At 47.7% G+C, this 22,109-nt stretch overlaps 1 protein-coding gene across 2 annotated transcripts in view; it reads left to right on the top strand.

The window, feature by feature from the left end:
- UBE3B (ubiquitin protein ligase E3B) overlaps nucleotides 1-22,109 on the top strand; it is a 50,053-nt gene that overhangs the window by 14,184 nt on the left and 13,760 nt on the right. For both annotated transcript variants that reach the window (XM_046640053.1, XM_046640054.1), the window contains 11 exons: nucleotides 264-384; nucleotides 1,615-1,792; nucleotides 3,387-3,550; nucleotides 4,667-4,834; nucleotides 8,166-8,337; nucleotides 9,950-10,068; nucleotides 10,713-10,827; nucleotides 11,588-11,687; nucleotides 16,230-16,349; nucleotides 20,697-20,873; nucleotides 21,005-21,115. In XM_046640053.1, the coding sequence (XP_046496009.1) occupies nucleotides 264-384; nucleotides 1,615-1,792; nucleotides 3,387-3,550; nucleotides 4,667-4,834; nucleotides 8,166-8,337; nucleotides 9,950-10,068; nucleotides 10,713-10,827; nucleotides 11,588-11,687; nucleotides 16,230-16,349; nucleotides 20,697-20,873; nucleotides 21,005-21,115 (1,545 nt within the window). The remainder of the gene's footprint in view (nucleotides 1-263; nucleotides 385-1,614; nucleotides 1,793-3,386; nucleotides 3,551-4,666; nucleotides 4,835-8,165; nucleotides 8,338-9,949; nucleotides 10,069-10,712; nucleotides 10,828-11,587; nucleotides 11,688-16,229; nucleotides 16,350-20,696; nucleotides 20,874-21,004; nucleotides 21,116-22,109) is intronic.

The following is a 22,109-nucleotide window of genomic DNA, read 5'->3' as shown; positions in this document are numbered from 1 at the left end:
TTCCATTTTTGCCCTTCTTAGAAAGTAAACTGTTTTCTCTGTTCGTGTCCACCTCTTCTGATATTTCTTCCAGATCAGTAACCACTGTAGGCACCCTCAGGTTAGTAGCCCAAAGAAGCAGGTCCTCATCTTTGTTCGTTTTCTTCTTGGTGATTCGTAGCACACTTGGCAACTAGGGGATGATCTGCAGGTGGTCAATTTCGTGCTCTGGAGGGAAATTCTTCCTGTCAGCTTCCGCTTTAACAGTCTGCAATTGTTTGCAGCGCCTCACTGTTTTAGAATCTCATGACATGCTTCGTAAATTCATCACATTTTTAAGAGATGAAGACCGATGCTGTGACGTATGTGAAAGTTTAGAAGGATGCCATACGCTTTGTCTAATGGGTGAGTATCTGGCTGGAATTTCATTGTACTTTGGGCGTCAGGAAAAGCCCAAGTGTTTTGGTTTTCACCCTTCTGGAGAGCACAAGCTGTTTTTAGTAACAATTGGAAGTGCTTACAATAAAAGACATGTGGTCAGATAGCCAGTTAAAATAGACATGTAAACTTGAACATCACGTGGGAAATATGTCAGCCTGACAGACTGGTTGAGTGACTGTGAGTGAGTGTGACACTTGCTTCCAGGCAGCAGAGGAATAATGAAAACGTGGTGAGCTGCCTGGATAATCTCATCTCCAGAGAGAAGAGAGGGCACATGCAGTTGGGTGGGGCTTAGATCAGGGCTGCATCATCTGTTTTACAATGTTTTCATTGTAGATGAAGAAAGGGTTTATGGATAGAAGCCTTTGAAAACAGCAGAGGTACATAATTCTCATTGCCTAATTAGAAGAAATTTGTCTTATGTAGAAAAGAATTCTTGGGGCTAAATTTTTTTTTTAAGATTTTATTTTTCCTTTTTCCCCCCCAAAGCCCCCCAGTACATAGTTGTGTATTTTTAGTTGTGGGTCCTTCTAGTTGTGGCATGTGGGACGCCGCCTCAGCACGGCTTGATGAGTGGTGCCATGTCTGCACCCAGCATCCGAACTGGCGAAACCCTGGGCAGCCGAAGTGGAGCACATGAACTTAACCACTCGGCCATGGGGCTGGCCCCCTCTTGGGGCTAAATGTTAAGGGGGTTTATGCAAGAGTCCTCACAGAAGGCATATTAAATAACTTTGGTAAACACTGAATAACAGTGATTTCCCAGGGCATTCAGATGTTTTTCAAAAGGTCGATTCTTATGTTGACCCTTGATTTTAAAATCTTAGTGCAATATTAAAATGTTATACTAACTAATATCATATGTCTCTGTGTGCCGGACATCTTACATGTTATCACATATGATCCTCATGCCAGGAGTGGGGACCATTATTCTAATCTTACAGAAGAGGAAACAGAATTGAGAGGTGGGTTGAGGGTCACACAGCTCATCTTGGCAGAGCCAGGATTTGAAGCCGGGTCAGCCTATTTCTTAGCCTGCACCACACTGCAGCCCCAGCACTGGCAGGAGCCCCTCTACATGGAATTTCTTCCTGCACGTAGACGTGGCTGCCTGAGCCACTGGGAGAGAGCAGGCTGGGAGGTGATGAAGTGTGTCCGTCTGAGCCCATTGCACTCAGCCTTGTCTCTTTGTAGGCAACCTCCTGCACTTGGGCTCCCTCAGCCCCCGAGTGTTAGAGGAGGAGACAGACGGGTTTGTGAGTTTGCTCACCCAGATGCTGTGCTACTGTCAGAAGTATGTGTCCCAGAAGAAATCCAACCTGACCCACTGGCACCCTGTCCTGGGCTGGTTCTCCCAATCCGTGGACTATGGGTGAGTCCCGGAGGCAAAGCTCTGTCTCTCCCACTGCCTCACCCTTCTTCCTGCTTTCTCCCTTCCAGCTTCTGTTATTTTGTTTCTTAGTGTGAGGTTATATATATTCATTGTATAAAATATACTGAAGACCAAAAGAAAATAAAAACCATCCCATAACGCTAGTACCCAAAGACAACCTGGGCAAACATCCTTTCAGTCTTTCTCCTGCCTATAAATATCAATAATTTTTTCACAAAAATGAGATTCTATTCTATTATATTTTGTTCTTTTCATTTAGTAAATTATGCAACTTTATCAATATTATCTTTTTTTCTTCAATATTGCTTTTATTGATTGCCTAGATTGCCATATTTTGGAGGTAACTAAAATAAGACATGTGATTCAAAGAGAATGAAAGTTACCCCAGATCCTTTTCAAGAGGTGGAATATAAATTTTAAAATTTTTGGTTAAGAACTCAAAAATATTAAAAAACACTAGGCTAGAAGGTAGGGATTAAGTAGGGCTCCTCACAAATTTAAAAATGTGTACCCTGGGCTGAGATGAAGTGGGTCTTGGGAGCTGAGGCAGCTGTGATGGCCAGCTGCTTTCTTGTTAGATATCTGCTTGTGGCCTGGGGTCCCTGGCAGGTACCCCTGAGCTAGAAAAGTCGGGGCCAGGGAGGGAAATCACTGGATTTCCTCCCTTTTCCTCATAACTGAGTGACATCCAGTTAAAAAGACTGATTGTTGGCGGATGACCTCCTTCCACCCAGTGTGCCTTCCCAGCCTGAAGAGAATGGGTGTTTGTGTTGGGGAGTCAGGAGGGATGTTGTGGGAGCAGGGTGGGGTGGATAGCACAGTGGTGAATGGCCTGGCCTGAGCTCCACTCCTCTTCTCTGAGGGCCCTTGAGCAGGTCGCTTCACCTCGCTTTCCTCATCTGAAATATGGGGGTAATTTTCACAGTCCCTCTGCTAGGGTTGATTCAAAGCATTGAATGAGGTGATGCATGTGAGAGCCTGCCGCAGGCCTGGCCCACACTCAGTGGTGGTGGCTGTTACCACTGTGATGCTGGAGAACAGCTGAGAGCCATTATAGGGTCTCGAGCAGGGAGGGGATGAGAGCGCATTTCAGGGTGTGATTCTGATGCTGGGGTGCAGTGTAGAGTGGAAAAAGGAGCACTTGAAGACGAGGAGGCTCAGGAGGCTAGTGAGTCAGTGACATTTGTGGGCAGGCCTGCAAGCTAGCCGTGAAGGAGATGGCTTTTGTCGATGGGGGTAAACAGAATGGAATTAGGGTGAAGAACAGATAGAGATGCCTGGGAGATGACTGTGATGTTTGGAGCCTGGGGACCTGGGGAGAGCAGTGATGGTGTTGGCAGCACAGGAAGTCTGGGTGGAGCAACAGAGAAGATAAAGAGGTCACTGCCTTACACATCCAGGCCTCAGCGGCAGTTTGTGGACCTCATTTTTTTTTCTTTTTATCTTATTTACCGTATTGAGTGGCAGACCCTAGCTACCCCTCCAAGTGGAAGGCCCCTTAGGGAGCGGAGTGGCCTTTCCGCGGCCATCCATCAGGTGGAACTGACACGCCTGGTCTCCTGCTCTCTCCTAGGCTTAACGAGTCAATGCCCTTGATCACCAAACAGCTGCAGTTCCTGTGGGGGGTGCCTCTGATCCGGATCTTCTTCAGTGACATCCTGAGCAAGAAGCTGCTGGAGAGCCAGGAGCCAGCCCATGGGCAGCCGGCCTCCCCGCAGAACGTGCTTCCTGTGAAGAGTGAGTGGCTGGAGCAGGCCGGGCCCCATGGCTCTGCTTGGCTGGAGTGCAGCTCCTGATCGTCCCTGGGCATCTGGCCCCCTCTGTTCGTTTGGTGCTCTGACTTCTCCCACAAGGAATTTGAGACTGCTTAGCAAAATGGTGACAGAAAATCCTTAGGAATAGAAGACAGGGACCAAGGAAATAGAAATAGTTGAGCAAAATCAAGGTCGCGTGTGGGGAAGAATGTCCACAGATAGATGTTCCCTGAGGACCACCATGGTTATCTCTGAACTTCCATTTGGCTCTGAATTTCTAGCAGCCAAAGTGAAAAGGGATTTGTGAACCCTTCCTTCCTTCTCATTAACAGGAAGAAGACCCATTTCTTAGGGGAAGTAGAGCTTTTCTCAGTTCCTAATCTTAAAAGAAATCCTCCATGTGGGGCTCCTTATAAAGGGGGCACTGGGCTATCACTGACCAGGTTGCCACCCCAGCAGTGCCCCCATTGCAGGGTCAGAAATGGGTTCCACGGAAAGGTTTCTTATTGCTTTCTCTGATGAAAGTTAAGGCGATGCTACAGATTTCCAGGTCCAGGTGGGTTTTCTTCTGCCGTTGGGCATGTTGCAAAGCTCCTCTTGTAGCTGTCAGCGAGCACGGGCTCCGTGTCACTTCAGCAGGGTATGAATGGGGAGGTTTGAAACTAAAATTGCATCAACCCAAAATGATTATCAGGACTTGAAGTTGATGCCCCACTTCCGCCTAAAAGCACAGAAAATTGGGAATCAGCCAGGCCCCCGCCTTGGTCCTTCTTCCCCTAATACAGTTCTCAGAATTTTACCTTTGTGGGTTCTGAAGGTGAGTGATGCGGTAAAAGAATCCCCTGCAAGAATCGAATATGCCTGGCTTGTTCTCAGGACTTTTCTGATATTCGGAAGAGGTCAGTGGGTTTCATCTGAAAACCTCTTGTTAATGCTTTTCTAATTTGTCTTAAAGAGATTACTTAAATCAAAGCAGCAGCCCCCTGTCTGGCTCTGACTGTAAATGAGGAGCTTTATGGAAGTGCTCTTCCCTTCACATGGTGGAATTTGGCAGATGGCTGAACTTCTGCTCACACGTTCCTTCTTCTCTCCGTGCCAGATCTCCTAAAGCGTGCATTTCAGAAGTCTGCATCCGTTCGGAATATTCTCAGGCCTGTCGGGGGTAAACGCGTTGACTCTGCGGAGGTGCAGAAGGTTTGCAACATCTGCGTCCTCTACCAGACCTCGCTGACAACGCTAACCCAGATCCGGCTGCAGATTCTCACAGGTTGGCGGCCTGAGGCGTCTTCTTCCGTCTCTCACATTTGGCAGATAATTCTTCTTAAAGAAAGTTTATTTTTCTGGCTTCCTTGACTGAGAAAATAGATATGAATGAAGGTATTTTTGAGCTATTCTTCTTAGAGATTGGTATACCTCAGTTAAATAGCTCAAGCTAACTTCAATCCTAACACTTCCAGTTCATTCCTGTGGCTGGGCTCTTATTTTCATTTTGAAGTACCATTTGCTTTTAAAAAGTTACCGTTTTTTTCTACATGGAAAACTAGTAAAGACAAGGAAGCTGAAAAAGAAGACTTGAACCACGCCTAGTCCCACAGTTCAGACGTAACCGCCTGTGCCTGAATGTGATACATATGTACGTGTGCATGTATGTATAGAGAAGGAAATACACAGTTTTATCTTTCTCTTTTCATTAATCACTTTAAAAGCATTTCATCATGTCAAAAGTTCTTCCAAAACCTTATTTTTATTGGCTGCATAATATCTCATCGCATGGATATGCCCAACATTTTCCTTTTTAGCTGAGCAAGGAACAAAGTCCCCTCTGTGAGCACAGAACTGGGCATGAGGGGCTTTTAAGTTGTAGCGCAGGAGTTAGTATGAATTAGTATTACGTAATCCACGAAGCTGTTTACTATATAACGGAGTAAGAACTTCTCTGTTGCATTTTTTTAAATCAAATTGATGCTGCTTCTCTCTTCCACACTTATTTATTCATCTTCAGATATTTATAGGACACCTATGTGTGCCAGGCACTGAGCATACAGAGGTGAGTAAGATAGCCAAGGTCTGTGTTCTCAAGGGTTTATATTCTAGCAGCGGGGAGACCAATAATAAGCAAGGGGAAAATATATTTGATGTAGTGCTGGGCGCTATGACAGTGGAAATAATGAGACACAGTGTTGGCTTGGAGTGGAGCAGGGTTTCTCAGCCTCAGCACTGTTGACATTTTGGGCCAGATAATTCTTTGTTGTGGAAGCTTGTAGAATGTTTAGCAGTGTCTAGCCCCTAACCATTGATGCCAGTAGTGCCTCCCTCCCCTCCTCCCCCAGTGTGACAACCATACATGTCTCCCAACATTGCCGGATGCTCCCAGGGGGCCAAATCGTCCCTGGGTGAGAACCACTGGGCTGCTGCAGTGGAGGGGGAAGCAGGAGGATTCTGATGTGTTTTAGAGAGGGTTCAGGTCTTAGTGGTATATTGGATTTGAGGGAGTGAGGACTAAAGGTTCCAAAGGTGATGCCAGCTTTCTGGGTCGATCAACTGTGTAGATGGTGGTGCCATTTGCTGAGCTGGGTCTGACCATCTGGGGCTGGGCCTTGTGGGGCATTGAGAGTTCTGTTTTGGCTGTGGTCCATGTACGGGGCCTGCTGGGCCTACAGCAGAGATGCCAAGCGGGCATTTGAGTGTACATTGTGGGGACCTGGGGAAAGGGTTGGTGTGTAAAGCATTGGGCCTCAGGTAGGCTCCCTAAGGAGAGGACAGAAGGAGAAGAGAAGGGGCCCAGACCAAGCTTGGGTGCCCCAGCACCCAATGTGTGGGTTTGGGAAGCATACTGACTGTGATGGTTCTGCAGTGATGGACTATGTCCAACTTTTTTAAATGACCATAAATTTAAGCATCCCACATTGTCCCAATGAGAGGATCCAAAAAGAAGCTTTTTGCTTAACTTGAAAATGTATGCTTTTAGGAAGGTAAACTAGTCTAAAGTGTGTGTGTAACATTCAGTCTGTTAGTTTAGTGATACCCAGATTATAGAAAATAACATGCTTGTTTTAAAAATACTGCTGTTTTTCTACTCTCACAATTTACAAAGCGTCCTTGTTGAGGCTCGTCACATGCGTGTGACAGCCCTGTAGCCATGAGCTCCTGCTCTGACGCAGCTTTCCAGTGCGTGGCATCTTCACGTCACTCTCAGTTGCTCAGGCTGCGGCCCTTGTGGAATCGGCGTTTGATGCTATACGTGTGTTTTCGTCCACACCACGAGTGCCCGTTCGCATTACGTGAGGGCAATTACTTTTCTTCTTTTATCCTATAGGAGTATATTTGTGATCTCCAAAGGCTTACTGCTTACTGTTTCTTTTTTAACCTATTTTTAAATTGTGAGATTTCTGCATTTTATGGCCACATCCTCCTGCCCTTGAGAATGTGAGGTCAAAGCTTTAGGAATAAACTAAATGGATGTTCCATTTCTTCGCCTCCTTTCCAGTGCCTTGAGCTCGCCCTCTGAGCATCCCTGGGCGGCACTGATCGAGTGTCCCCCGCCCTGCTCCAGGCTCATAGAGCTTCCTCACATAGTTCTGTGTGCAAAATGCAGTAATTCAGAGTGCCTGTAAAGTGAGAGGTGTTATAAAGACTCAAATGTAAGGTGACTGACTCCGCCTTTTCTAAGGAATAACTTGAGGAACACATCTTACTGTATATTAAGTGACACGTGGAACTTCAGAGCCAAGCTTTCTAAGTCAGCGGTGTATTAACAGACTTCAAATGGAGCAGTGGTATAGCCTGTGTGTCTGAGGCCTTGTTGCCATCAGGACGCCAACTTCACATGCCCCCTGCTTCACTCAGGGTTAAATTTTTGTGTAACACTTCTGATTATCTCTGCTGTGGTCATTCATTGCTTTCCCATTGTTAACAGAGATAGAATAATAGAAGTAGCTGAGAGGAAGGCTTTGCTGAATGTAGGGGAGACTGCGAAAGGGTTTCAAGCAGGGGTTGGCGAACTACGGCCATGGGCCAAATCCGGCCCACCACTTACTTTTGTAAACAGTTTTGTTGGAACACAGCCACGTCCATTCATGTATCTATGGCTGCTTTTGTGCTACAGTGGTAGCATTGAGTGGTTGTGACAGTGTGTCAGGCCCACAAAGCCTAAAAATATTGATTCCCTGGCCCTTTTCAGAAAAAGTTTGCTGATCCCTGATTTGACGCAGAAGTGCTGAGTCAGACAGACGTGGGCTTAGTCTTGGCTGTAACATTTTACTGGCTGTGTGGTTTTGGGCCAATTACTCAACCTCTGTGTACTTGTTTCCTCCCTTATAAAATGGAGGTAACATTGAGTTTCACGAGGTGGAAAAGAGATGATGCATGCCAAGTACTTAGAGTGGTATCTGGCACATAGTAAGCACCCATTAAATGTTAGCTGTTATTATCATTGTTATTCTCACGGTCAGGATGATTTTCTTAGTAATTACACCTTCTTTCACACACATTAAATGTTCACTAATAGGTTTCAGTGTTTTGTTTTCTTAGTGGATAGGAGAAATAATGGACCAGATGGAGCCCCTACCTGAAGCTTGGGTTTCTCTGTCCTTTTCCAGGTCTCACTTACCTTGATGACCTGCTGCCCAAACTGTGGGCATTTATCTGTGAGCTGGGGCCCCACGGAGGGTTAAAGCTCTTCTTGGAATGCCTCAACAATGACACTGAAGAGTCTAAGCAGCTCTTGGCCATGCTGATGCTGTTCTGTGGCTGTTCCCGGCACCTCATCACGTAGGTTGACTTGCGGGGCCGAGTTCTTTTCCTAGAATGTGGAGAGACCAAATTACAGTGTCAGTGAGGAAGCAGTTGCTGATGTGATTACTACAAACGTTTGGACCTGTGGGGCAGGGTCATTAGAAGCATTAGACTGGAAAACAGTGACAAAGTGGGTGGCATATAGTAGGGCTTCAGCAGTTGTTATTTCCCATTCTTTCAGGGGAGCGAGGTCAGTACCACTGAGTGTAAGCTTTAGGGTCTCCTGGAGCTGGGTTCAAATCTCCTTGGCCATTTACTCACTGTGCTAGGTAGTTTACTGGAAAATTCCAGAGCCAGGGAGCCAGGGTGCAAAACCTGGCTCAGCCACTTACTGAGACACTCTGGGCAGGAAGGCAAGAGGCTCCACCTCTCTGAGCCTTAGTTTCCTCGTTTGTAGATGGGAATAACAATGGCACCTACCTCTTAGCACCTTGTTTCTTAAGATTAGAAGAGACGAGGTGCAGAAAGTGCTTAGCACTCCCTGGCCTGCAGGAAGAGCTCACTACGTGTCAGCTATTATTAGTACTATCGCGCTGACCCTGGGCAAGTTGCTTAACCTCTCTGAACCTCAGTTTCCTCATTAGTAGAGTGGAGGTAATATTACCAATCTGATAGAGAGTAAATGAGAAAAGGAATGTCAAGTACTTAGTACAGTGCCTGGCACAGAGTGAGAAATGAACAAATGTTAGTCCCATTCAGTTCCTTTGTTCTTTAAGCTTATGCATCTGCTTGCATATTTGGTATCCTTTTAATTCTACTTTTTCCGAAGAGGTTGAGAGTGGACCTCAGGCAGTGTTAGGTTCAGGCTAGAGGACGTTGGCAGGAGGGGATCAGGGACATTGTGGGTGGCCGACTGGGTAAGAATCATGGAAGGAGGGCCTCAGTGAGCAGTTGGAGGCAAGAGCAGAGGTCTGTAGCTGCTGGTGAAGACACCCTGCATTGCTGGGTCAAGAGTGATCCAAGAATGAGTCATGTTCTCAAGTGGATGGAGCAGTTTTAAGAAGTTTTCAGATAGAACTGTATCTTAAATGGCTCATTTATTCATATATTCTTTCAGACATTTATTCATTCACTCATAAATACTTCTCAGTACCTACTAAGTGGCACTAGTGTCTGTTGTAGGTGCAGAATAAGATTCCACAGCTTTCCTCAGTAGACAGAGACTCTCAATCAAGATTCCCTGATGTTCAGGCATGAATTAAGAAAGTCTCTCAGCCAGAGCCTTAGGAATAGGAAAAATACAGGGTCGAGCTTATTATTTTTTCCTTCCTCAATTGTGTTTTTTAGCTTTTTACTATGGACAATTTCAAATAAGTAGAAAGTGGAGAGAATAGTATAATGACCGCTTATGTGCCCATCCCAGCTTCAACAGTTGTCAACTCATAGCCATTTTTGCTTCATCTATACTCCCACCGGCTCTCCTCTCCCAGGTTATTTTGAAGCATATCCTGGAAATCATGTCATTTTATCTGTAAATTTTATCTAAAAGAGCTTATTTAACCTTATTTTTGTCTAGTAAGAGATACAGATCTCATTTTTTTCCCTTTTTCTCAGTGGGAAATTGTGAATAATTTTCTGTCTGATTTAGGATCCTTGATGACATTGAAGTTTATGAAGAACAAATTTCATTCAAACTGGAAGAGCTGATCACCATCTCCTCTTTTCTGAATTCCTTTGTGTTTAAGATGATCTGGGATGGAATCGTAGGTAAGGTGACGATGTCAGCCATCATGTAATTGATGCTGCACGTAGGGACACCACGGTCTGTGACATCAACTGGTTCTTAGCTTTGTTGTCTATCAGAGTTAATCAAAAATGCACATTTATTCATGTAATTGGAAGATTTATTTCTTCACTCTCTCTCTCTGACTTCCTGAGATAGTAGTGTGGTTATGGGAATCTTAATCTCCCAGGCATCCTTCAGGATTTACATGTATGTGTGAAGGATTATTACTGATGATTAGTTTTTGCCCTGAATCTCCTTGTGATTCTTTGAGTTGATTTCCATGAAAATAAAGCATGTGCCAGGTCACACTTCAAATTAGAGTTCACTTCCTGAAGTGTTTCCAATTGTTCAGGACAAAGCTCCTTAGATTAAAAGGTCCTTTGGATGACACACTAATGGGAGACAACAGGAGTGATTCTGTCCTAAGCGATACTCAGGTCCTGCAGACACTTGGAACATACCCAGGGTGCCTTTTAATTCCATCAGTTGCATGTAAAATCCGGAGTGAAGGAAGTGAAGACCTTGGTGAGACTTGATGATGATGATGGGAGGAGACAAGAGGCTGTCCTCCGAACTCCCCTGGTTCTGATCAGCTCCGTGAGTGACTCTCCTGTTTGCCCCGCAGAGAATGCCAAGGGCGAGACCTTGGAGCTCTTCCAGTCTGTCCACGGCTGGCTGATGGTGCTGTATGAGCGGGACTGCCGGCGGCGCTTCGCCCCCGACGACCACTGGCTGCGAAAGTGAGGACCAGGAGGGGGAAAAGGGATGTGAGGAAGCCAGGTCCCCTCTGTCACGCTCCGGCAGCAGAGCTGCCCAGGTGCTCTGCACTCGTGTTCTGGGGCAGAGGGGAGTTTGTCTCTCTCCTTCCTCCTCCATCTGCATCAGGAGGGCTGCTGCTGTAAAGCACCTGTGAGGACAGGTCATCCAGCCGCCGCTTCTCATAAGACGAGCTGACACTGAAGATGATTACAGCTCATTAGTGGTAACAAGGCCAGATCACATTTAGCAAATGTTTCTTACCCAAACTGGGAAGAAAAGTTCTTTCATCTGAACTGAGCAACAGGTTATGATAGTTAAATGGCAGTTTTTATCAGCAGAATTAGCAGAATAAAAACTACAGCCAGGTTTTTGGGGGGTGGGTTGGGAAATCCTCTTGTAACAAGTAAGCATAAGATGATGTCTGTGTTTTTTTATCAATGGCTTGTCAACTGTTAGGCAACCCTTAAAGTTGTGGCACTACAGCAGGGACTGGCAAACTTTTTCTGTAAAGGGCCAGACAGTAAATATTTTAGGCTTTGCAGACCAGACAATCTGTTGTGACTGCTCAGCTGTGCCGGTGTAGCGTGAAAGCAGCCATCGTCCATACATAATGAATGAGCGTGGTTGTGTTCCAGTGAAACCTTATTTACACAAACAGGCAGCAGGCTCTAGTTTGCTACCCAGCACTGGAGAACGGTTTTCTTGTTTTAGTTATCCCAAACGCGTGTCTTTCTTTTTAAGGGATCTCAAACCTAGTGTGCTCTTCCAAGAACTCGACAAGGACCGAAAGCGGGCACAGCTGATCCTGCAGTACATCCCTCACGTCATTCCTCACAAAAACGTGAGTTGTGCTCGGGACTGGGCTCCTGCTGCGTCTTTCTCTTCCACCATATGTTTCCTGACTCTCCGTCTTTGTTATAACCATTGGAAATAAATAAATGAGACCATTCGTTCAGCAAATGCGCATGGTGATTGGGTCTTACTCTCTTAGGCGTTAGGCTAAGTACTGGGGGTACAGAGATTGCGGACAATATGAACTGGCAATTCAGGCAGAGTGGGATGGATGCCACAGGGACGGGTGCTGTGGGAACCCAGACAAGGGAACCTAACCCAGCTGGGAATGAGGAGCAGGGGTCAGGAGAAGGCCCCATAGGCAGAAGTGGACAGTGTTTAAAGGTCTGGGGTGAGAGAGCCAGAGCTGCAGTCTGACTGGAGGGAATACAAAGGAGGGAGTCAAGTAGCTGGATGGTTTGTAGGAGTTGGGACAAGAAGGGCCTGGTAAACTAAGGGGAGGAGCTTAGATTTTGTCCAAAGCCATTGGAGAGTTTTCAGTTTTGGAGACAGCGGGTCAGAGCTCTGCTTTAGAAAGTTCCTTCTGGCTGTGGTGTGGAGGACTGGCTAGAGGCGGAGGTGTTGGAGCTATCTGCCCTGGACTCGGGTGAGGCCACGGGGTAGAGACATGATAAAGTGAAGAGGCTTTGAAGGAGTAGCACCTACAGGCCTTGGAGAATGATGACGTTTACTGGAGAAGGAAGGGAGGAATTCGGGTGATGCTCAGCTTTCTGGCTTGGGTGCCAGGGTGCTTGGCAGAGCCGTCTGCTGAGTGGGAGCACAGGCAAGAGTAGGTCTGAAGTGCTGGTGCGGTCAGCTTTGAGCAGGCAGCATGTGAGGTGTCTGTGACTCCTCGAGGCCGTTGGACACTTGGGTCTGGAGCTCAGGAGAGAGGGTCGCCTGGAGATAGACTTTACATGTGGACAGTACCTAAATCTCCTAACCGCCTTCCTGGCCATGGACGAGGTGCTCAGGGAGCCAGATGGAGTGAGAGGACAAGGGACTGAGGCCATAGCCCTGCAGGACAGGGCCTTTAAAGGGCCAGCACAAGGGAGGAGTCATCAGAGGAAGAAAACCAGCAGTGTGGTGTCACAGACCCCAGGGACATGAGAGACTTGGGAGGGCTCAGGCGCTGTGGCAGGAGCGTCCAGGAGCTGAGAGAAAGCACTGCTCACGTCCCTCTGTGCATGCGCACCCCAGACGTGTCTGTTGGATGCCAGAACAATACTGCGCTCCTTCAAAAGAGGCTCTTACAGGTCTAGATGTGCCCTTTTTTCCTTTCCTTTTTTCTTTTTTGACAGAATAGACGTTTTCAGAAAAGTGCATATGTCACATCTTTGTAAATCAAATCTCACTCTTCAGAGATACCTACTGCTCACGGCTCTCGGATGTTGTTTTGACCTTGACGTTAATACTTAGGTTGCCACTCTTTACCTTCGAGCAGTGATTCACAAACGGATGGGGCTGTTTAAATTCTTACTGCTCCTGACAGCAGAACCTCTCAGAAATGAGGGACCCCGTGGAGCTGACTTAGTCAGACGTGCCCTCCGTGAGGCAGCCCCTCAACAGGGTCCCTGACCTCGCCTCAGAGAGAAAATGCACAGCTTTGCAAAGCAGGCCACTCTGTTGCTTTACTCTTCCCAATGATGGAACGTTCTTCCTTGTCTTAAGCCAATCTACTTCTCTGTAATTTCTACCCTCTGGTCCTTGAACAGCCACTGAAAGTAGAATCTCTAATCTTCTGAGATCTGCAGACAACTCTTGTTTCCTTCTGAGTCCTCTGTGTCCAAGGGTAGCATCCTTCCCTTCTCCAGCCATTCCTCGTTACAGTGTTTGCGGCCCTTCATCTGCTGGGCCTGGTCCAGTATGCTGGAGTCTGACTTGAGATGCAGCCCTTCGTCCCGGACCTACGTGTCTGTGAATTCAACCCTGGGCCGTGGTCTTCCCTAGCGTACAGTCTGGGATCTCCACTCTGTATCTGCAGTTCACGAACCATGCTGGGGCCCCCTGGTTCCCACGGGAATATTTTAGGTGTTTGAGGGGAACACAGTGAAATCTGTTGGACACTATGTGAAATCCTAGCTCAAGTTCAGTTTCAGTGTGCTTTTCAATGATGTCATATTTGCTAAGCTGGATTTTAATAATGAAGTTAAAATATTCTTTATTTCAGTGTATGTGTATTTCTAAATACAGTTCTAAGTTCTTAGCACATAAATACTTAAATTGTTAAGACTCAGACTGCCTAGTAATGAAACTGTTAAGTATTTCTTTTGACCTAGGAGTGCTATGAAAATAATTACTGAGCCATTAGGGATGCCTTGGTCAAGCACGCTTGGGAACCCCTGAGATTAGTTAGCATGACTTGTGAGTCCAGGCTGTCTTCTAGTCTTCACCATTTATTTTGTTTTGGGAATTGTGCTTAAGGTTGCCATCTGAGCTTTTTGTCCTTGGCTCATAAAATCTTTTTTCCCCTCCCTTGGGCCCTTCCTCATCTCCTGGCCTGTCCTGCTCCCTGTGATGGCACCAGCAGGTCTGGGAGAGTGTCAGAGCGGCGAGGGCACTCACACTGTCTCCTGTGTTGGGTTTCACTCCCCTCTGATGGGGTGCGTTCTCCCCTCTCCTGCTGACACACTCTTACCGGAGCACACGGGAGGTGATAGGCCCTCTCCAGCCCTGCTTTCTCTCTTTCATCTCTTGCCAGTGTGCCACGTGCCCTAAATGCTGGACCTCTCTCTCGTTCTTGATCTCACTCCAGTGGGTGGCTTATAGTGCCTTTCTCGCTTTGCTGAGCATTTTTTAAAGCCTCGGCTCTACCTGGTTCACAAACAGCACTTCATTCTCTGCACTCTCTTATGTTGCTTTTGCTCACTTATGTGCAATTCATCTCCTGACTGGACTTAAGGTCTCTCCCTCTTCTTTTGGCCTAGAAGGGCTAGCACCCTGTGGGGTGGGCAGGGGCTGTGTGGTGTGGTAGTTTATGCATGGGCTCTGAGTTTGAATCTGGCCCCCCTGCCTACCAGCTGTGTGACCTTGGATGAGTCAGTTTCTTCAACGGCAAAATGGGAATAATGATCCTTACCCAGATGTCCACCGTGGTCGCTGAGGTCTTCCCACCTCTTGAGAGCTGGTTAAGATTGCCCCAAACCTTCTTCCACATCCCATGGAAATCCAGAGCCCCATCCAGCCTTTCCTTGATTCCTGAGAGACCAGCATTCTCGTGGTCACCTTCCCAGTTTTGCTTCTGTGTATGCTGTCTCTGCCCCATACTGGATTAACCTAGATGTGAAGCTCATCTTCTGCATGGTGTTTCATAAAATGACACCCCTTGTTCAGGTGATCATGCTGAAGATCTGGGGTCGCTGGAAGCAGTCGTGCCACGTGGCCCGTACAAGTTAAATACTTGTTTGTGAAAGTCTCCGGTTCCCCCGCCGGTTCCCCCGCCCTAGAAGGGAGAGGCAAGGGCGCCCTTCACCTGCACCATGGCCTCCTGGGTTGTTTCTCGGGCTGCTCTCACCCTCCCCCACTGCCCTGCATCCCCACGATCTTTTGATACCATTCAGAGCACTTCAGTCCTTGTTTCTAGACTCATGAACCAGCCACACTGAGCTGCTTCACCAAACAATAGCCCCTCCACTGAATCCATCCTTCCTTCTTCTTGGGAGGATGTTGGCAATTGCTTTTTCTGTTACAACTGTATTTACTTCACAGGGTTAATAAAAATGATCAAACGAAAATGCACTAGTCTCCCCTCGTATATAGTTAACCCTCATTGCTATTGTTATTGTTATGACTGTACTTATTTGTATTTAACAAAGCTCTTGACTATGCAGGAGGCTCCCATTCTTTAAAAAAACAGCTGAGTTGGATTTCTTTGTTCATTCAACGGACATTATTTGAGTGTTGTTATGGCAGTGATTCTCAAACCTAGGATGGGGCAGAGGGTCATGCCCTCCTAAAGGGGCTCATCAGAGTCTTTCAAATGGGGAGAGGGTTGTCTTCAGACAATAATTAAGAAACATTACTAGTGGGACTAGGGTGTGCTTGAGGGCACAGAGGAGGCAGAGAAAGGTCAGGGACCCTTATTCTGTAGGATCATTTTAAAAATTTCTTACAAGTGAAAAAATTATCTTTGAAATGTTTCTGTTTTTTAAATTCATAATATCGATTTCCTTTGAAGCAGGCACGACTCTGTAAAGCAGTCTCTGTAACTTGTCTTGCTGCCGGGTTTTTACGGTGGATTATTGACTGAATGAGGAGGATGCTTTTTCTCCTAGACTATTCTTAGCTAGACTCTAGCTGCTGCCAGACCACTCTTTCTGGAACCTTGCTTCCTTGGCATGTATTCAGCTCTATTTCTAATTCCCAAGAGTTTTTTTGGGGAGTGTCTACTGTTCCCCCAAGCCCCCGAATCGGTTCTCACCTATAGCACATATTCGAGTGTCCTGTTCTGGTTGCCTCTCCCGTGACTTAAGTTTCAATAATTTTGCACAGTGTGTTTTAGGGAATTAAGAGTTGTTGACCCTGTTTCTGGTCTCCCCTTTGCTCGTTTCAGAGAGTTCTCCTGTTCCGAAACATGGTTACCAAGGAGAAGGAGAAACTGGGCCTTGTGGAAACCAGCTCGGCCTCCCCTCATGTCACTCACATTACCATCCGACGGTCCCGGATGCTGGAGGTGAGAAGCCTGTCACAAGGAGCTGGGCTCTGCAAACCTTCTTGTCACTCCTTGATCTAAGGACGCTGAAATCAAGGCTCTGGGAGCAGGAAAAGGGACAGCTTGTCCTGCATCCCGCTCTGCGAGCTGCTTGATTAAACATTCCTCAGGGCCAGAGACCCGCAGCGCAATATTTCTCTTCCTTCTCCCCCTGGGGCCCGGGCTAGAGCCTCACACACTTGGTGCCTCTCTGAAATGAGGACAGGAGCTGCCACGTGTAGACGTCCTCATGCCTGTGCAAGCTCCATTTGTCCTGGCAGGCATTTTGCCCAGACTGCCAGCTGTGAATGCGGAGGCTGGAGTGTGGGCGGGAAGTTGACTGAGCCTTACTGGGAAATGCATTTATGGCTGAGCTAGAAGGTCTCTAGACACACACTCATCAGATAAAAAGGAAGTGGCCCGCCTTAGCAAAGCCAGTGTCCAGGGTTACCACTGTGTGGCGACTTCATGTGAATTAGAAATAGGGATCTGTCCTCAGAACACTTTACCTCCGGATGGCAGAAAAGTGTCATAATGTTTAGATTTTGTTGGAACAAGACCCTGACTACAACGTGCTGGAACACTGTCGTAATAAATGTATGTACCTGTGATGTGTGCATTGTGTGTGCACACCCTCCCCTGGGCTTGTGCAGTGCACAGCCTGCTCCATTTGTGCTAGTCTTGCCAGTGCTGGAGTTGGTGACTGAACCCAAGTCCTCATTCCCAGGAGAGGCTTGGCTTGGTTTATTTGCCCGTGCTTGCTCCTTGGACCTTTTATCACACTCTAGCCATGCTTCCATTAGCACGTTGTGCAGTGTAGGACAGTCATGGGATCCCAGGACAGCACATGGCCACATAGCCAGCCACCAGCAAATGGCAGTGGCAGCCCTTCCTGCCCACACAGTTTCGCTGTCTCCTTTGGGGCTCCTTTGAAGTCCTCCTCCCTGGAGAGCTGCTTTTAGTTCCCCCGACCACTAGTGATTGACACATCTGCCAGGGAAAGGCAGCATGTGGTACACGGATGATGTTTTTGACATTCTTAAAAGTAGAATAAGAAATTAAGTGCCTACAGGGACCCTGCAGGTCAGGAAAGAGTAAAGTTGGTGAGTGTGTCTCAGCGCAGGAGCACCTTGTTGCATGCTAAACAAGTAAGAATGTTCTTCACTTCCACTGCTCTCTCTCCTGCTTTCTTGACGCACGGCCCTCCATCTAGGTAACTGCTGAAGAAAAGCAGCCCCCCGGAGTGAGTTGATGGGTGACAGCTGACAGCCAGCCTCAGTGTTGGGGAGCAGCAGAGAGGGGTGGGCAGTGGAGAACACGTGACCCTTAAAAGAGGCCACCTCCACTCAGCTCCACCTCACTCTCGCCATGTAGGCGTTTGGCCACCAGAATGCTCTGGTTTTTTGAGAGAAGGCCAAAATTCAGGATTCTGTATGAAATCCCTAGATCTGTTTTGTGTTGTGAACTAATGAAATTGTGTAAAATACCTGGAAGGTCACATAACACCTCCCTTCCCAGTGGGCCACCAGTTTGCAACCTCTGCTTTGGCTCAAAGAAGACAAAGCCTAATTGTGTTGTCGAGACTCCCTCCTCCAGCACTTTGCTCCTCGGACCTGGACACACCCCTCCTGTCTCTTGAAGTCCTCAATCCCCTGCCCTCACACCTGCTCAGATGGGGCCGGTACCGGTGGGAAGTCGGCTGGTGTCTCCTGCGAGTGATGGAATCCCCACCTCCCTCCTCAGTGTCCTTATTATGGGAAATTCCCTCAGTGTCCTGGGTACCCTGAGCCTGCTTTTGAAAACACATCCCTCAGGGATGTCAAAGGAGAGCTGTCCATCTTAGGTTTTAAGCAAGTCCGTTTTCCTGTTTACATTCTGTTAGCATATATCTTGTCATGAAATTGATCACTGGTCTTCCATTGAATTAGAAAGGGGAGAGATCGTTATTCAGTTACCCAGTTGTTCTCAGGATCTGGTGGTTTGCTTATAGAGCATGACAGCCCACTGGCCTTTGCTTGATTTGGACACAAGGGGGCATCAAAAAGTTGGTGTTAGACTTATATGATATCCTGGGCTTTTACTCTGTTTCCTCTGGTTTGGTTTGTATTGAAGGCCGTGCTTCTGTATTAGGCTGCCAGGTGTTAGTCTAACGTCCTGCCGCAGGGCTTCCTCACAGGGGAACAGGGGCTGGAACTGTAGCATTTCAGAGCTGGGAGGAACCTTAGATGTACTCTTGTCCAGCCGCTTCCCCTCGCCTTGTCAGAGGCGGAACTGAGGCCAGAGAGGTTTAGATTCTCAAAGTCACTCGGGTACTAGTGGCAGAGCTGGGCCTGGGAACCAGCCCTCCTGTCCCCAGGTCACTGTTCTCTCTGTCTACTCGTGGAGATGGAGTAGAGAAGAGCAATGCCCTACTCCCACTCACCTTCCCAAAGGGCGCAGGTAGAATCCTTGTGTACCAGCACCAGTGCCCCGAGGGTAGTAGGGCACAACAGGAAACATGTCAGAGGAGGCCAATGGCAAATTCCTCTCTACAGCTTTTCAAAGAGGAGGCTGATGTGGGGCTGGTCAAGCAAAATTGAGTTTTGACTCCAGCAAGCATTCCTTGAGCCTCTGCCATGTGCTGGGTTGCATGGTAGGTACTTTTACGCACACCATCTCGCTTAATCCTAACACTATGCTAACACACCTCCCAATGTGTATCATGGCTAGGGAGGCATCGTTTTAAAGCAGGATGGAGGAAATCCTACAGGCAAGCAGGAGCACTCCCCATCCTCAACTCAGTGCCAAGATCTTAAGTTTAGGCAGAATGATTTAAATACTGCAGAACCTGCGTGGGGACTTCCTGTTTTTCCCTTCTTTTCATCTAACTTAATGGTTTTCAACTTGTTGTACAGAAAAAGTACTTTTCAGGACTGTGCACCCAAAACCATGATCCTGTTCCCTTCAGGTGACTTAGGGGAGTTTAGAGGTGATTTTTTCCTTGCTCTCTAGCTTTGGAGACTAACCTCTGATAGGGTTGGGAGCCACCATAGGACAGTCCTTTGGATCACTGGGTGAGCACAAGGCAAGTGGGATTGGCAGGAAGGCAGCAAGAGTTCCCCAAAACAGGTCTTGCCATACTGACCTCATTTGCTTTGTGACAAGGGACCAGACTGGCAGACAAGTGGATGCTCTGGACATGGTCTCTTTCGTGTTAGCAAATCGTCTGACAGCACTGCACTGTGACTGAGAAGGTGAAATGTGGGGTGGCCTCAAGAGGATACTGGATTTGATTTGCAGCTTATGTGACAGCATCTAAAGATATCAGTTTCACCGTGGTCATGGGGCCTCTCATGTTGGACCAGGAGACTCCTCCCTCGCCCCTATCCTGTTCAGCACTATTTTTTACAGTCGCTGCTCAGAAATGAAAACCTAAGCAGCCTGCTTATCAGCGCCTGCATGCTAGGAATACATTAGATGTCAGAACCAGGAGCCAGGAGGACCTCAACAGATTAGAATCAAGAGACAAACTAAACAAGAGGGTTTAGTAGAACTCTAAAGTTGTGTCCTGGAGTTCTGGATAGAGGGACATGCTGAATGGCTGCGTGTCTTGAGAGAGCTGACTGCACGCCAGAGGTGTGCTGAGGCTTCTCTCCCCACTGCTCTTGCCCTCATCCAGGCCCAACATCACTCCTGTACCCCCGTCTCCCTGCTTCCTGCCTTGTCCCCTGCCATCTGTCTGCTCTGCTGCCAATAGAAAGATGTTTTTAAGACAGAAAGCCAGCCATGTCACTCCCTGCCTAAACTCTTCTGTGGCTTCCCATTGCCCTCAGGATATAACCTGCATTCCTTAGTGTGACTGACAAGGCCTTTCGTGATCTGCAGAAAGGTGCCCCGAGTTGAGGGGTGAGGAGTACTTTTACGTGTCATTTTGTAGCCGTCTGTAAGTTTCATTGATCGATCGATTTACCATGAGCTTTATTTCTTAGCATTAAAATAGAGAGGATGAGATCTTGTCCCAGTTTTTTTCCGTCCGTTTTCTGAAGGCTGAGAGCTTGTCATGACTCATCTTGTCTAATTTCCTCATCTTACCGCTCTTCATCCTCTTGAGGGCAGTCTCCTCTTATCAAAGAGCAGGGAAGTCACATCCCCATGATGAATTTTCCTTTTAACAGACTCGTGTTTAAAAGCAAGTGAGAACTGTTCTCATGCGCCCATGCGTCTTGACTTGCACATTTAGTAATTACACTGGGAAAGCTTCACACAGGGGAGAAAGAGCCTTGAGGAGGGAGCCCTGAATTATGCAGAAGGCCTTGTGTTCCTAATGGGCTGTAATTCTGCCCTCGGCAGGATGGCTACGAGCAGCTTCGGCAGCTCTCCCAGCACGCCATGAAGGGCGTGATCCGCGTGAAGTTTGTCAATGACCTCGGGGTGGACGAGGCAGGGATTGATCAAGACGGCGTTTTCAAGGAGTTCTTGGAAGAGATCATCAAGAGGGTGTTCGATCCGGCGCTCAATCTGTTCAAGGTACTTAAGGGGAGCGAGAGCGAGATTGACAGCAGCCAAATGCGAGGTGACAAATGAGAAGTGAAGGGCTGGGCTTGCTCATTACAAAGCATTTAACCTCTCTGCCTCTACCCGTCCGTTTTGCCTTGCAGACAACCAGTGGGGATGAGAGACTCTACCCTTCGCCCACGTCCTACATTCATGAGAACTACCTGCAGCTCTTTGAGTTTGTGGGCAAGATGCTGGGGAAGGCCGTGTATGAGGTAGGCGTGTTAAGGACTGTTGAACTGGAATGGGAAATAAAACGTTAGAAGTACCATGGGCTTCATATACATTCGTGTGTTCAAGCCCAGCCACGTAAACTACCTGTCATTAGGATCAAGTCAGGGAAAGAGGGACAGGAACGAAGACTACTGGACAGAAATACTCGGTGCCTTCCACGTGTTGCCTCATTTAATCCTCTCAGCAGTCCTGTGGCATGGCTGCTGCTGTCCTGTTTACATGAAGATGAGAGGACCAAGACTTTGAGAAGTCTCATTGCTAGTTAAAGCAGCAGAACCCAGATTTGAACCCAGGCTGGCCTGAGTCTAAGCCAGCCCTCTGCTTCCCTGAGGGGTTGGGAGCGGTGTGCAGAGCAGGTCTCCACAGCGGAGTTTGGTCCCTGTGTAGGAGGGCAGCATTTGGTGCAGTTTCATAGTTGTTACGGTTGTTTTAAAATTTGTCATTATTTGAGTGAGTGCTTCGAAGTGAGCCAGAGGCGCCTGGGAGCTGCCTGCAGACTAGAGCTTGAGGTGGGAGGTAGCCCAGACAGCTGGTCAAGGTGGGTCTGCTGAGGCGCATAAAGTCGCTTACTTCCATAGGCCCCTGTCCTCATCAGTGAAGTGCAGATAATAAAAGCCGTGTTCTCGACTTACCGTAGAGGGTGAAGGAGGTGATACAGGTAAAACGCCTCAGGCGGTGCCTGGCGCCTGGAACAGGGAAGTCGGCACTGCCATCCACACTGTTATCAGGAGGAAGGGTGTCTGAGCTTCTGCTCCTTGGCCTCATGGAGTCAGGGCAGAGTGGACTTGTGCGGGCCCTGGGTGAGGCCCACACAGCTCCTGGTCCCTCTCCACTGAGAGCCTAGCTGGCAGAACTACCCCCAGGTGGCCCTGACCCTCTGCTCTGAGAGTCCCACTTCCTAGGAAGGGAGGAAAGCCGCAGCACGTGCTTGTCATCAGCCAGTCTTTGCGGCCTTCACAGTGGGCTCCAGAGCCA

Source organism: Equus quagga, chromosome 15 (assembly GCF_021613505.1).
Source record: "Equus quagga isolate Etosha38 chromosome 15, UCLA_HA_Equagga_1.0, whole genome shotgun sequence".
Taxonomy (NCBI): domain Eukaryota; kingdom Metazoa; phylum Chordata; class Mammalia; order Perissodactyla; family Equidae; genus Equus; species Equus quagga.
This window is presented reverse-complemented; position numbering and strand designations above follow the sequence as displayed.